General features: G+C 41.6%; 1 protein-coding gene across 2 annotated transcripts in view; it reads left to right on the top strand.

Moving 5' to 3' along the window:
- Window positions 1–8,626, top strand: part of GNE (glucosamine (UDP-N-acetyl)-2-epimerase/N-acetylmannosamine kinase) — a 31,643-nt gene extending 23,017 nt beyond the window's left edge. For both annotated transcript variants that reach the window (XM_083819167.1, XM_083819166.1), the window contains exons 8-12: window positions 1,086–1,215; window positions 4,883–5,104; window positions 6,095–6,277; window positions 6,940–7,056; window positions 7,777–8,626. In XM_083819167.1, coding sequence (XP_083675293.1) covers window positions 1,086–1,215; window positions 4,883–5,104; window positions 6,095–6,277; window positions 6,940–7,056; window positions 7,777–8,012 — 888 coding nt within the window. In that variant the 3' untranslated portion in view covers window positions 8,013–8,626. The remainder of the gene's footprint in view (window positions 1–1,085; window positions 1,216–4,882; window positions 5,105–6,094; window positions 6,278–6,939; window positions 7,057–7,776) is intronic.
- The last annotated feature ends 6,057 nt before the right edge of the window (window positions 8,627–14,683 follow it).

Raw genomic sequence — 14,683 nt, 5'->3', positions numbered from 1 at the left:
GCAGCTTTGTCTTCCAAAATAAGTTATTCTAATTCCCTTCAAAGCCAAAAGCGAAGATTAAACATAATTAAAAAAAAAGCAAACCTTATTGCTGATGTAATGCTGGTATGGTGGGATTTAATACTCAAAAACTTCAGTGTCCTGGAATTTTCTACATTCTTTTGTCAACAGCAAGTGAGCCATGTTGCATATAGACTGACTTTGTTACTCTTTTGTCTTTAGTTATATTAATACACTGCTGTTCAATTAGGTTTGTTGTGAGGTACTCAGAATATCAGAGAGAACAACTTTTTTAAACAAAATATCATCTTCTGCGTTTTCCTGTCCTAATCCTGCAATATTAACATTATATTAAGGTTCCTTAGTACCCACAGATTCAGATGTGCATAATTCTTTCACTACCACTGCATGACTTTAAACACTGCAGGGCTTTAAAAACAATCCCTTTCTCTTGGGTCCTCCTTCCCACATACGTCAGACATCACAGGAGACAGTACTCTGGAAATATTTCAAGTGACTCAGAATCATAACTGCTTACTCTGAAAGGATGGTAAGATGTACATTGAAATTTCAAGCATTTCTCTCTGGCTGACTCTCCTCTAGCTGGTAAAGTAGCAGCGTCTGTGAAACCATTCAAACTTCCAGGTAGTCGAATTGGAAACATTTTATTCTTAAAGTCGTGTAGATTTTATGTCCTTTTACCATTTGTTACTCTGTTGATCTTTTTAACACTTCAAAAATGAGCTTAACTGCACTGCTGTATCACAGTTTACTCCTAACAACAGTTCCAGCAACCCCTGTAGTATTTCCTTAGGCAACCCACGTGTTCATTATGTATTTTATTTCAGACAGGTGGTTGAAGCAGAAAGTAAGGCCTAATCTTGCAAGCTTGTCCCCCATAGTCATCAGGAATCTTATTACACAGAACAGTTTGTAGGACCAAGACCTAAGATGTACCTTTTTTTTTTAATGAAAAGAGAAAAGTTGTGACTTTCCATTTTTACGTTGACTTGTGTTGAAATTGAAGAGAAATTTCACCATAAAGTACATTTCTATGTGTTATGTTTGTGGTTTTTGTTTTCTAGGGTGAAATAGTTAAGAAGTACACCCAGCTCAACCCTAAAACTTATGAGGACAGACTAGATTTAATTCTAAAGATGTGTATAGAAGCTGCATCGGAGGCAGTAAATCTGAACTGCAGAATTTTGGGAGTAGGTAAGTTAATAAATACCAACTTTTTTGTCTTTTCAAGTGAGAATTTTAACATGTAATGAAATCACTATCGCTTAATTTAAAACATTTCTCTAAAACAGATCCTGTGTATTTTAAACTCTTAAATTACATTCCTAACACACAGAAAAAAACAGTGTCAATGAAAATGAGAAGCTGGCTATAAAAACTGACGTTGCCCTAGTCTGTAACAGCAAGGAACGCAATCTGCTAAGCTTTAACAGTGCCTAAGTCCTAACCTCCAACACGATTAAACTTACAGGAGAGGCTCCCACTCTACTTAAAAGATTGCTGTTTGTGTTGTCTCCAAGCTTCATGGTTGTGGTTTTGAATGACGCGTTCTACAGGTTCTCTAAATGAAGCATATGTAAAGTCTGTGGTATATAGCAGAAGCGGATTTTTAAGTTAACTGCAGTCTCAGAATTGTGACCCAGATGCTGTCTGTATATTGAAACTGCTCTTGAAACATAACTGCAGCTGAGTCCAGTTTCCACTGTTCCCTGTAAGCCTTTCTTTATGGCCAGGATCAACTGTGCGGCGGAATCCTCAGTTACACTATAGCAGAATAAAAAGGCTAAAACGTTAGATCAGTTTTGCAACTAACAGAGACAAAGGCAACCTTTTCATTCATTTCCATCTTACTTACTGTGTAGTAGAATTATAGAATGGTTTGGGTTGGAAGGGACCTTACAGATCATCTAATTCCCACCTCCTGCCATGAGTATGGACACCTCCCACCACACCAGGCTGCCCAAAGCCCCATCCAGCCTGGCCTTGAACACCTCCAGGGATGGGGCATCCACAGCTTCTCTGGGCAGCCTGTGCCAGGGCCTCACCACCTGCATCATGAAAAAATTCTTCCTTATATCCGGTTTAAATCTACCCTCTTTCAGTTTCAAACCATTACTGTTTGTCATGTCACTATGGGAGCTCGTAAAAAGTCTCATTGTCTGTCTTATAAGCCCCCTATATGCACTGAAAGGCCGCAGTAAGGGAGCCTTCAAAGCCTTCTCTTCTCTAGGCTAAACAATCCCAGTTCTCTCAGCCTGTCTTCATAGGAGAGGTGCTCCAGCCCTCTCTGATCATTTTTGCAGCCCTCCTCTGGATCTGCTCTAACAGGTCCCTGTCCTCCTTGTGCTGGGGGCCCCAGAGCAGAATGCAGCTCTCCAGGTGGTGTCTCACGAGAGCAGAGCAGAGAGGGACAATCACCTCCCCAGCCCTGCTGGCCACGCTGCTTTTGATGCAGCCAGGATATGGTTGGCTTTCTGGGCTGCAAGCGCACAGTGCGGGCTCATGTCCAAATTTGCATCCATCAGCAGCCCCAAGTCCTTCTCTGCAGGGCTGCTCTCAGTCTATTCATCCCCTAGTCTGTACTGATATGAGGGATTGCCCTGGCCTGGGTGCAGCACCTGGCCTTGTTGAACTTCACAGGATCCAACTCCCCAAGCCTGTCAGGGTTCCTCTGGGTGTCATCTCTTCCCTCTAGTTTATAAGCTGCACCGCTGAGCTTGGTGCAATCCACAGATTTGCAGAGGTTGCACATTCTGTAGAAAGCCATGTTAAATGGAGTGGTTATACCACAAGACACTCCTTTAGTTTAATGACTTACATATTGCAATTATTTATAAAGGTGTTTGATTAACGTGTCCTGGATTTTCAAGGAGGACATAAAATTCTCGTTTTGGCTGAGAAATGGTCTGAAGGAAGACAGTTTTCCTCCAGACCAAAACTTACTTGAGTCACACAATAGGCAAAAAAAAAAAAAGTTATTTTGAACTTTTAAAGGTATTTATTTTTCAAAAACATTTTTCAGCGTTAAGTACACAAAGCCATAAGATATATGGCAGACACTCACATCAAATCTTTCAGGCTACCTGTTTGTAATACACATGACTTAACCAGCCAGACTATTTTACTGTGCCCAGATGCTGAATCTTGCAAGTCTCAAACTTCCTGTAGCAAAGGTGGCAAACTCTGCATTAATCAGTATTCCAAGTATCAAAGAACGGTTTATAGTCAGCTAGGTGTATTATGTGTTACAGAAACCAATTCACAGAGTTTTTATGTGGGGAAGAAGCTTTCCTTTTTTTTATCATTCTATCAGAATAACATCCCTATTTATTCTTCAGCCCACTTAGTTCTGTGACTGTTTACTGTTCAATTCCTCATGAATGAGGAATTGTGCTACAGAATACAATAAATTTCTTACCTGATTATTTTATTTTTGTTAGCTGCTCCTTGCCTCATTCAGCCTCACAGTTTGAATCAGAATGGTAGTTGAAATTAAGATTTCTCTTTAGAGGAAGACATATAATTCCTATGAGAATAATTAATTTGCTAGATGATAGTTATTTCCTTAAGGCTAATGATCATAAGTTGGAGTGTTCCTGTAAGTTCGGAGGAATTTTTGCAAGACAGAACAGGAAGGTCTGGACCTAATCCTGGAGACATTATCAGTAACTCTGGCTAGCTGTCATAGGCAAGGGTAAAAGTAATAATCATTGGAAATAAATGAGGAGAAAGCTTTCTGTTAGTAGCTCTATGAGGAAAGCATTTTATTCCTTTTGGTCATCACTCAAAAAACTAGCTACATGACCATAACTTGTTCTGAAGAACTCCCATTTATTCAAAACATGTTCAAAGAGCGATTAAAAAACAGAACACTAAAAAAAATAGTTTTCAACATCTTTGTGTCTTGTTGTTCATGTAAGTCTAGATTGTAACAGCTGTGCAGTTAGTTTCTATGTTTTTTAGTCGTGGTGGTTTTTCTCACTCAAAGAATTTGTATTAGAAACAGCTTTATGAAAATGAGGGAAAAGTAAAGATGATCATTCCCAAAGAACACCAGCAGCTATTACTGATTTATTTATTTTTTTTATTTTACCAAACACAAATTTTAAGCCAAAGCAGATGTAGTTGTATGCACAAATCTTTCTTTGAGATACTTGTGAGAGCTATCTATTCACTGCTGTTGGACAGTAAATTTACCAAAAATACATTACCTAGCTTGCACTCTGTAATACAGAAGTAGATTGCTGCCAGTATCCCAGTCTGCCTGAGAATCACTTATGTGACTACAGCAAAGAGATGCCTGCAGCAGTATTTAACTTACCTTTCTGGAACTGACAGTAGAGAAAACAGCTTCTGCTATTTCCATGCTTGTTTACATTGATTACACAGTTATGACAAAAAGTAGGTATGTTTTAATGAGCTTTTGCTGAGTTAGCAACTAAGTATTAAGTAAGGTTTTGTTGCAATAAACTTTTTTTTTTTTAATTCTAGGGAGAATTTGAACGCTTTTACAGTTTGCTATTGTATTGTCTTTCATACATTGCTAAAAAGAAACATAGATATTAAAATTCTTTGCAATCTTGCCTGAAGTAGGAACACTAACTCTCTGACTAATGTCCGGTTAGTTAGTCCTAAGATGCTAGGTGTGTCATGATTAGAGCAATGAAGTTCTGTGAATTCTCTGTACATGTCAGAAACAGCACTGCCAGAAATACATGGAATTTTTTATTTTAGCGCTCTGTTTCAAAGCCTGTATTAGAAATATAAATACTTGTCAATGCACAGAGGTAAAACTGATTTTTACTCAAAGTTTTACGTAGACTTAGCTTTGTTTTTTCTCTCCTGTATTTCTGGGACTTAGGTGTTTCCACAGGTGGACGGGTAAACCCTCGAGAAGGAATTGTGCTTCACTCCACAAAACTCATTCAGGAGTGGAGCTCTGTGGATCTCAGAACCCCAATATCTGATGCTCTGCACCTGCCAGTCTGGGTGGACAATGATGGAAACTGTGCGGCTCTAGCAGAAAGGAAATTTGGTCATGGAAAGGGAATAGAAAATTTTGTAACACTCATCACTGGTACAGGTGGGTATGTTACAGTTCAGTGAAATCCAGAGTCAAAATATCAGTACCATCACTCAGAGTCTCATCTGATCTTAAAAGCATAAACAACACCATTGTGCCTGTAAAACTTTTATACGTTAATTTCTTAAACCAAAAATCCTCTTGCCACTGTATCTATTTGTTCCTTTTGGGGTACTTTTATCTTTATTCAGGCAAATGAAACCTTTTGCATGGTACAGGCTTCTTGATGAAAGAATTTCTGCTGATACAGTTATGCAGGCAAGCAGTTTTTTTGAAATAAGTAAAATCTGACCAACTTTAGCTGGAATATTTTTGCTTTATTCAGCTTTATAGATCAGTTAATTCTCTTTCATCTGCAGAAATAGAAGTCAGATCAGGATATACATATAGAACAGCTAGATAAGCACCTGAATACAATATCTCAAAAGCAAATGTGTGCAACTTTTTTTTTTAAGTCCTTTAGAATGGTGGCGATAGTAACTGGCTGATAAATCCCCACCTGGGGTTTGTGAAGGAGTAAGAGGGGACTGGGTTTAAATGCCCTGGGTCTTCAGCACAGAGTTCACAATCATTCTACAGCTGTCAAACTGTGCTGTTAAAACATATCCTCTGAAATGCAAAATTTTAAGGCCACTTGGGAGGTTAGTTTTGTGCATAAAGGGCATGACCCACAAGCTCTTAAAGATTTGTCATAGTAGTTCGGTACTATCCATAGGCTTTAGCATAAGCTCGGAAGAAAGAATAAGCAGTACTTACTGGTTTGTTTTATACGAATAGGAGAGAGCTTTGAGCTTGCTTAGTAGGTGTGTTGAACAGAGAAGAGCTCTTCAATAACCAGTCATTTTCAGGATTCGGTATAGAGGACCACGGATGCACATATTTTATCTTGTCTATATTAGAATATGTAAATTTCAATGTCCTACAGAATTGGGGCCTTCAGAAACTGTACTTTGGTCGTTTTTACTCATGGCTGGTTTTGTATCTTTGCAGGAATTGGAGGTGGAATCGTTCACCAGCACGAATTGATCCATGGCAGTTCGTTCTGTGCCGCTGAGCTTGGGCATATTGTTGTATCTCTGGATGGACCGGAGTGCCTGTGTGGTAGCCAAGGATGTATAGAAGCATATGCCTCTGGCATAGCATTGCAGAGAGAAGCTAAGAAGCTGCATGATGGTATCTATGTACCTCATTTTTTTAAATATTTAAGCCGCAGCATATAAAAAAAATGCAAAGAAGACATAAAAAGAAAGAATAGACCTGCCATTTTTTTTGAGGAGGAGACAACAGTTATACAGGCAGTCAGCTTGGACTTGTTGTGTATGGCCAGGATGAGCTGCCACAGCCTGTACAGTACAATACAATTCTCCTTCGGTGATTGCAATATGCAGGCAAGCCATACTTGGAACCTCTGGCTTCAAAAGTGCAATAATCATGTCGTACAGTTCAGTTTCTCCTTTTTAAGTGTGCTGTAAGGTAGCCAACTGGACAGGGAGTCTGTGAGAGGTTTAGTTTCACAGGCATCATCTTTCAGCAACAGCTTCTCGGTCTTTTGACTGAAGTTGAGAACATTTTTTTATTCGGTGAAGTTTGGGGGCAGATGACAGGACTAGTGAATTACCATGCTAAAAGTGTTTGAATTTGATGTCCTGCTTCTACAAAGAGTTTCCTGAGTATGGATATGACTGCTAAACTCAGGACTGGCCAGATTGCTCAGGTTTCAGGCTTCAGTATGCAAGTAAAAGAGATGTAAAAATCTTAACTGCCTGTTTACTCTCCATTTCTTGACTTACCACATCACCATGTTTTTCTCTTGGCTTTCTCTCCTCTTCAAACAGCGGATCTGCTTTTAGTGGAAGGAATGTCAATGAAGAAGGAGGAAGTTGTTAGTGCTGCACATCTCATTCAGGCAGCTAAACTTGGGAACACAAAAGCAGAAAGCATTCTCAGAACAGGTAAGAAAGACAGCCACAGGCTGGAAAGCCCTTACATGATTAGATGTTGGGGGATACAGAAATGGTAATGCGCTGTACCACTACAAACAACAATCCTGCATTAGAGTCAAGGAACTCTCCGTGTATAATTACTAACTTTAATGAAAAGTTAAATACAATGTTACAGGAAATGCAAGCAAAAGATGTACTGAAAAGTCTCTGTGTTCCTGCAAAGATCAGGTTTGGCTTTAAATTAAAAAAAGAAGTGAGGTCTCAAGATTTTCATATTGGAAATTTTTGGGACATTTCAGTGTCAGCAAGGGAATGTCTTGCCTGAGCAAGCAAAGGCAATATGCATATTACTTTACATTGGATTATTTACTATTTTACTATCTTCAGACATAGTCCCCTTCCTCATACATAGCTGATAGAACTGAGAAAGTAGAATAATGCTTTGCTATTTTCTCTTATATTACAAGTGTGGTAATACATTGCCTGGTCTTTCACATCCATATCATTGAATAATGCATTATTGTGCAATAAAATGGCCTTTTTTTTTCTTTGAAGGAAAGAGTAATGGCAAACTAACATTTGTGATAACAAATTAAAAACTTTCTGCCATATGGAATAAAACTCTTTCCTGACTACTGTGTTATTAGCTGCTAACAGACCTATTTCAAAAATGGATGTTTGGACTGCTTTGAGTGTTCTACTTAATTTCTTTTTATTTTATTTTTTCAGCTGGTACAGCATTAGGCCTTGGAGTTGTGAACATTCTACACACCGTGAACCCCTCTCTTGTGATCCTTTCTGGAGTCCTGGCCAGCCACTATGTTAATGCTGTCAAAGATGTGATACAGCGACAGGCTCTGTCCTCTGTTAAAACTGTGGATGTGGTGGTCTCAAATCTAGCAGATCCTGCTCTTCTTGGAGCTGCTAGCCTGGTACTAGATTATACTACACGTAGAATATACTAGGTACCTGGAGGAATTACAGAAATGGACTGTTTAAATTAATAACGGGTGGAGGGAATACTTTGCCCAAATTTTTTTCTTTGACCAGAGCAGCTACAGAATCAGAGTAATGTTCTGAATAGTTAGTGACTACTTCAGCATTTCCTAATTAGGTATTATCTTTTTGTATTTTTTCTAAATTTCATTTGACTTCAGAGGAATCAATGTGCAATTTTGTTGTTTTTAATCACTTCTCTTGGCAAGCCCAGATGTTGCTTTAAGTGTAGCTGAATTATTTATGAGCATATATTGACGTACGGTAGGGAGTATATGTATGGTGTCAAATTTTAGCTAATACTTGGGGATACACATCTCATTTCCCACCTATGCGAAAAGAGAAGTCTACAGTGTGACCATCTTTTTTATTTCCAGGCTTCCACCAACAATGTAAATACGAGATAATCACCAACAGCAGGTGGTAGTTTCAGTGGGTGGAAACAAGGGAGGGTGCCTCCACAAACGAAAAAAGCTGCATTTAGAAATTGTGGCTTTTGAAGGGCTTGGAGGAGACAATTATTTATTACATCATCTTTAGAGGGCAGAGTCCCGTTTTAGAAGCTTTGCATATGAAGGAAAAAGACCATGGTCTAGTGAGCTTACGGACTGCCAAAGCAGTCCAAACAAACTGACAAGCATAGCAATGAGCATCTTCGTGTTCTGGCTTTAGCCAGCAGTAAATTATTTGAATTTTATTGTTGGGGTTAATTTTATTTTATTGGGTTTTCTCAAGGGACTTAGTCTACCACTTTGTCTCCCAAATTAGCAGAGAGGGGACTTTATTCTGTAGTGGCCAGTTAGCTAAAATCCAGTAATGTGGTACATCTGAGCGTAAAGACTACCTTGTGAGAAATCTCATCCACTGCAGAGTGACACGGTGCATCTCCTCAGCAGTGCTGGTGGCTGCAGGTACGATATTACTGTCCTGCATTCACCATCATCTCACGGGATGGAAAGTCAAATCTGAGCCTCATTCTCACGTTCAAGGCATCCACTGGCCTTGGAGCAGAGTATATAAATACCCGTAAAGGCTTGCTGCGGTGATTTGTGGTTTGTATCACGTAGTGAAAGTTTCAACAGGAAAAGTTTTGAGAGAGAGAGAGAGAGAGAGAGAGAGAGAGAGAGAGAGAGAGAGAGAGAGAGAGAGAGAGAGAGGGAGGGAGGGAGGGAGGGAGGGAGGGAGGGAGGGAGGGAGGGAGGGAGGGAGGGAGGGAGGGAGAGTGGGCTTTTCTGGGACTGAGGTAGAGGCTTAAGATCACACGGCATAGTCCTGTTCCACATTTAAGGAAGACGGTTTCTTTAACTAGTTCTTCTTGATTCATTGTTCTGTCCTTATCTATCTGCTTTTTAGCGCACTTTCAATTTGTTCTAGTAATGACAATTACTTCACAGAAGGAGAAACTGAGAAACAGAACAATCTAGCTGATCAGGTATCCCAGAAAGAAGACACCTGCCAGAGGAACAGTCTTGGGTCCTTCATTTAACGACCTAAACCCTCTGCACCACAGTCTTTCACAGAATCAGCAAGTATGGATATACTGGCTCTTAGAGCCTCCTACAAGTTAGCAAATGGTTATGTCACCAAGGTCTCGTAGTGTTCCTTTTCCTTTATTTACTTGCTGAATCCCAGTAACTTCAATACCAGAGCAGTAGCTCTGTGAGCAAGTCGAGGAAAAAAATCTGCTTTGCTCCACAGTGATAGCACCTCTTGGCAGGGGTAACAGCACTGAGGCTCTAACAGAGAGGATCCCTGTTGTTTGACCTTTCCATCCTACTACCACCACAAGGAATGTCTGTTTAAAAGTGGGACCAGGCTTTTGCTTTTCAGACCTCCTGATGCAAAAATAGCATTTCGATAGCTCAGACTCCAGACATGTTTTTTTCCCTAGCAGGCGAAGGGATGTTTGAGGCAGTCAGAAACCATGACAGGTATTTGAACATTTTAAAATATTTCAAAAAAATAACGCTAAACATCTTTAAAGTCTGTTCTCTTCAAGAAAATGGTTCTTCAAATGCTTTTGAAATTGTTTTGTTTTTTTTTTCTGGCAACTGAACAAGAACTTGCTGCATGGGGCAAGTGGTATAGAAGTCCTTGGTTTTTCCCTGAGACATCTGTGGGTTTGTAAAATTAAAAAAAGTTCATATTTAAGAGTGTAGTAGTGATTTATTTTTTTTTCACTTTATTACTTCATTCCATGTTCAGAAACATCCCCCATACTTCAGACACTTTATTGAGTACCAAAGGTTTTCTGGGCATTGACTCCCCATTGTACGCAGTCCTGGGGGGAGAACATCTGCAGTGTTGCGGTGTCTGGCTTACTGCTGCTGACCCTGTGCACTTCAAGGCACCCCATACCTTGAAAGTCAGAGAGAGCAAATCAGCCTTTGTATCCACTACTGGGAGGGCAGAAGGGGAGTGAAAGCATAAGAGAGCAGCTGGGCATTCTGTCCCCAGCATTTCAGACACTAAAGAAGTGTAAGACATACTGCAGTGCCTTCTCATTACTTTATGGGCATCGTCTGCTAAAACCACCTGTTGCAGGAGGAGGAGGTTTGGATTTGCAGTGTCCCTGGTAAGTGCACGTGGTAGCACAGCAGTGCTGAAGCCTCATCAAGAACACCAAGCATGCCACTGTCGAGCCCTCTAAGCAGAAAGGCATATTATACTCCAGAGTGTGGGTAGGACACCCAAGGCACGTTTATACTCAGCAATACATTAGCCTGCACCATCAGAACTTAAAATCGCACAGTGCCAAAAGGTCAGAAAGTGATTTAAACTGAAGTGAACTTAGTGTCATTGTTTATAATTTGTGTAGTAAATCCAAGACCTCTAACAGTCCATATACTGCTTTGCTCCTCACCCTTGCATCTGGTGGAAAAAAGACTGCTTTGTCAAAGCTCTGCCAAAGCACAGAGAGCCAGGACTTGGGACTGTGAGCAGGCCAGCTGAGTTTTGCCAGCTGTATGTTACTCATCTTTGCTGATACGTTACCTAATCAGCACAGCATCAAAGTTTGGATTTTTTTTTTGGTCTCCTGAGCAGCAAATTTAGTTATTCATTGTTTTCTGTCTCTGATCCGCTATCCAGGGAGTGAAGATTAACAAATCCCTCAGTCTTCTGGTAGTGTCCTTCCTCTATTTAAATTTACCAAAATGGTCAGAAAGTTGCATGTATTACCAACAGAGAAACTGTCAAGTTTGTATCACAGAAACACAGATACTGGACAGTAAAGTGCAGACAGGTTTTATATTCTGATACTCAAGGTACTGGCCTGAAGGCCACAGTCAGAGTGGTGGTCAATGGCTCTATGTCCAGGTGGAGGCCGGTGATGACTGGTGTCCCTCAGGGGTCTGTCCTGGGATCAGTACTGTTTAATGTCTTTATCAATGACAGAGACAGTGGGATCGAGTGCACCCTGAGCAAGTTTTCAGATGACACCCAGCTGAGTGGTGCAGTTGATACAGCAGAAGGAAGGGATGCCATCCAAAGTGACCTGGACAAGCTTGAGAAGTGGGCCCACATGAACCTAACGAGGTTCAACAAGGCCAAGTGCAGGATGCTGCACCTGGGTCTGGGCAATCCCAGACATGAGGACAGACTGGGAGAAGAACTCACTGAGAGCAGCCCTGCAGAGAAGGACTTGGGGGTGCTGGTGGATGAGAAGCTCGACCTGAGCCAGCAGTATGTGCTTGCAGCCCAGAAGGCCAACTGCGTCCTGGGCTGCAACAACAGAGGGGTGGCCAGCAGGGGGAGGGAAGGGATTGTCCCCTTATGCTCTGCCATTTCACCGGCATCAGTGAAATCTGACCATTGTGACTCTTTCAAATGCTGTGGAGAGCTTACAAGCTCTCAGTAAGGGGGAAATGCCAGAACCGGACACCCATTGGGAGATTCCAAATAATTGTCTGGAAAATGGCTTATCAAAGGCACAGTAAAACCAGTGCTTTGGCAACTGAAATACACTTGCTAATGCCATGTATTTAGTGCAGCAATGTTTTAGGTCAGCACCAAGCTATGTTTACTTCATAATCTGAAAGCAGATGCTTTGCACTGTGGGCCCATTAAGTGTTTTAAAATGCTCATGATGTTCTTGAGAAGACACAGAAAGCCACAGACCCTGGATTAAATTTGCACACAGCATTGTAGCACTTCTGGATTGGTTCACCTGGCAAGATCACACAAAACAGTGAAATTTTATACTTTGCTGTGTGGAATCACAGCAATGCCCAAAACACTCACCGCTTGTACACTGTGCTCTGGTATAAAATCAGAGTCAGATGACCACTTTTTCAGAATGAACAAGGCAACAAGAGTATAGGAAGCAGACAGTTTGCTGCTGCTGCTATCATAACTGAGGGAAGCTTTTGGGTACACAACCCTCCTGCTGATCTCATGCAGATGTCAGTAGTATCCTTATCAAATCTACTACCAGGCTTTTACTTCAGTTGAAGAAGGCCTTGTTTGAAAGCTCACATTTTTTCCACAGGTCTAAATAGAGCGAAATACTTCTCTACACCACTTCTGCCTTGCTTTTGTAATGAGACCACCATTGCTACAAATTTCTGTAGCTGCATGTGTTCCAAACTAGATTTTCCAGCTTCTTCTTTGCATGAAGCACATTACCAGCATTTAAAATTCCTGTGTGAAGTGCTAAATCTGTGTCTAAGAAGTGCATGAAGACTATATTTAAGATGAAACTTTAAAGAAATACCCTGTTTTTAATTTCCAGAGGTTCCTTTATTTATCAATTTCACAAACCTGTGATATCAGTATAGTTACAGTACTGTTTGAAAAGCTTAGTAAGGTTTTTATCCCATCCATACCATACCTCATGCTTATTTCACCTGACTGAGCTGGGTGACATAGCTGCAATTGGTAAACAGCTGCCAGACGAGGCAAGAGCAAAGAACCGAAGGCCAAAGGCATTGCAGTCATTGTCATCACACCCAACCATCAGTGATACTTGCTTAACTGATGCAACACCGAATTAAACTGCTCAGCAGTGTCGAGTAGCCCTTCCTTTCTCATAGCTGGCACCTACCACAGGTTTAAATGGACCATCCCATACCCCAAAGGCCTCCATCATCACTAACCTTGTAACATGAGTGAAGATCCTGCACAGCCCCAGGCAGACCACCACCCAGTGCCAGCATGCTGCTGCAGCATCCTCATTTTGCAGAATAACAAACGTGCTCACATGACAGGTGCCACCGCATGAATCCTCTTCTGGCAAACCCTACAGGCACCCACCTTGTCCATTCTCAGACGTTAGCTAGTAAACTATACATTTTCCTTTTTATCAGCTGCTCAGAAAAAAAAAAAAACATCAGCAAGAAACAGGCAAGCCACAGTGTCAGTTTGTGGCTGTTGACAACTTTTACCCACGCTCCTCTGGCTAAGAACATCCTCTTAGACGCAAAAAAGTGCAGCATCATCTTTTTCAGGCTCCCATCTTTTTAATGAACCCATGGCCTTGTGTCTGTCCCTCTTCTGCTCAACGCATGCTCATCATCATTTCAGACTAGCTGGGTGCTATCTGGCACCTGATCACAGGCTGAACAAAGCAAATTATACTGCAGGGTGTATTCAGCAGGCATCTGCAGCTTCTCTCAATGCCGCATAAGACCCCTGTGCACATACACCTGGGACTTTGAAAGGTTGGAAGCATCCAGCGTGTTTCCCCAGATCCCACTGACTGACTGGGTTTTCTGTCAGCCACATTACTGCCACTGAGATAAGCAGCAGCAGTGGGGAGGGCAGTAAACAGCACCGAGTCGGTCAGATGCAGCACGGAATCATCACATGAAGTCGCAGAGTAGCAACAGATGCTGGATCCAGAATAAAAAAGTCAGTGTTCAGAAACACAGCGAAGGGGTTGGATTCACCCAAATAAAGCTAGCTATTCTTCCATTCAGTGTCACAAGTAGGAACTAAAATAATTCCCAGACAGCCTGAGCATGGCGCTGGCGAGGCCCCACCTGGAGCACTGACTCCAGGTCTTGGCATCCCAGTAGAAGAGAAACATGGACATACTGGAGAGAGTCCAACAAAGGACCACAGGTGATTATAAGGGACTGCAGCACCTCTCCTGTGAGGAAAGGCTGAGAGAGCTGGGGCTGCTCAGCCTGGAGAAGGCTGATGGGCATCTCAATGTGTACACGTACCTGAAGGGAAGGTGCAAAGAGTACGGAGCCAGGCTACCTTCAGTGGTGCCCAGCACTAGGACAAGAGGCAGTGGGCACACACTGGAGCATGGGAGGTTCCCTCCAAACACAGGAAGCACTTCTGTGCTGTGCAGGTGCTGAGCACTGGCACAGGTTGCCCAGAGAGCCTATGGAGTCTCCTCCTTGGAGATCTTCAAAAGCTGTCTGGAAACAGTCCTCAGCAGCCAGCTCTAGGTGGCCCTGCGTGTGCATGGGGGCAGAGAGAGGCAGTGAGCTAGTATAACTGAATAAAAATATCAAGGAAAATGAGGGAATCAACAAAAACTCAATGTAACAGCTAGAAAAGCTAACCAAACCCAAAAAAAAAGATGCTCATTGAGTGTCCCAGTTGGATGCTATACACAAGAACTGCAGACCCCTTGATAGCACCCAGCTCATAAAACAATGCTTTAACTCTGGTAATATTGCTTCGG

This window comes from Anser anser (genome assembly GCF_964211835.1).
Source record: "Anser anser genome assembly, chromosome: Z".
NCBI classification, from domain to species: Eukaryota; Metazoa; Chordata; class Aves; order Anseriformes; family Anatidae; genus Anser; species Anser anser.
This window is presented reverse-complemented; position numbering and strand designations above follow the sequence as displayed.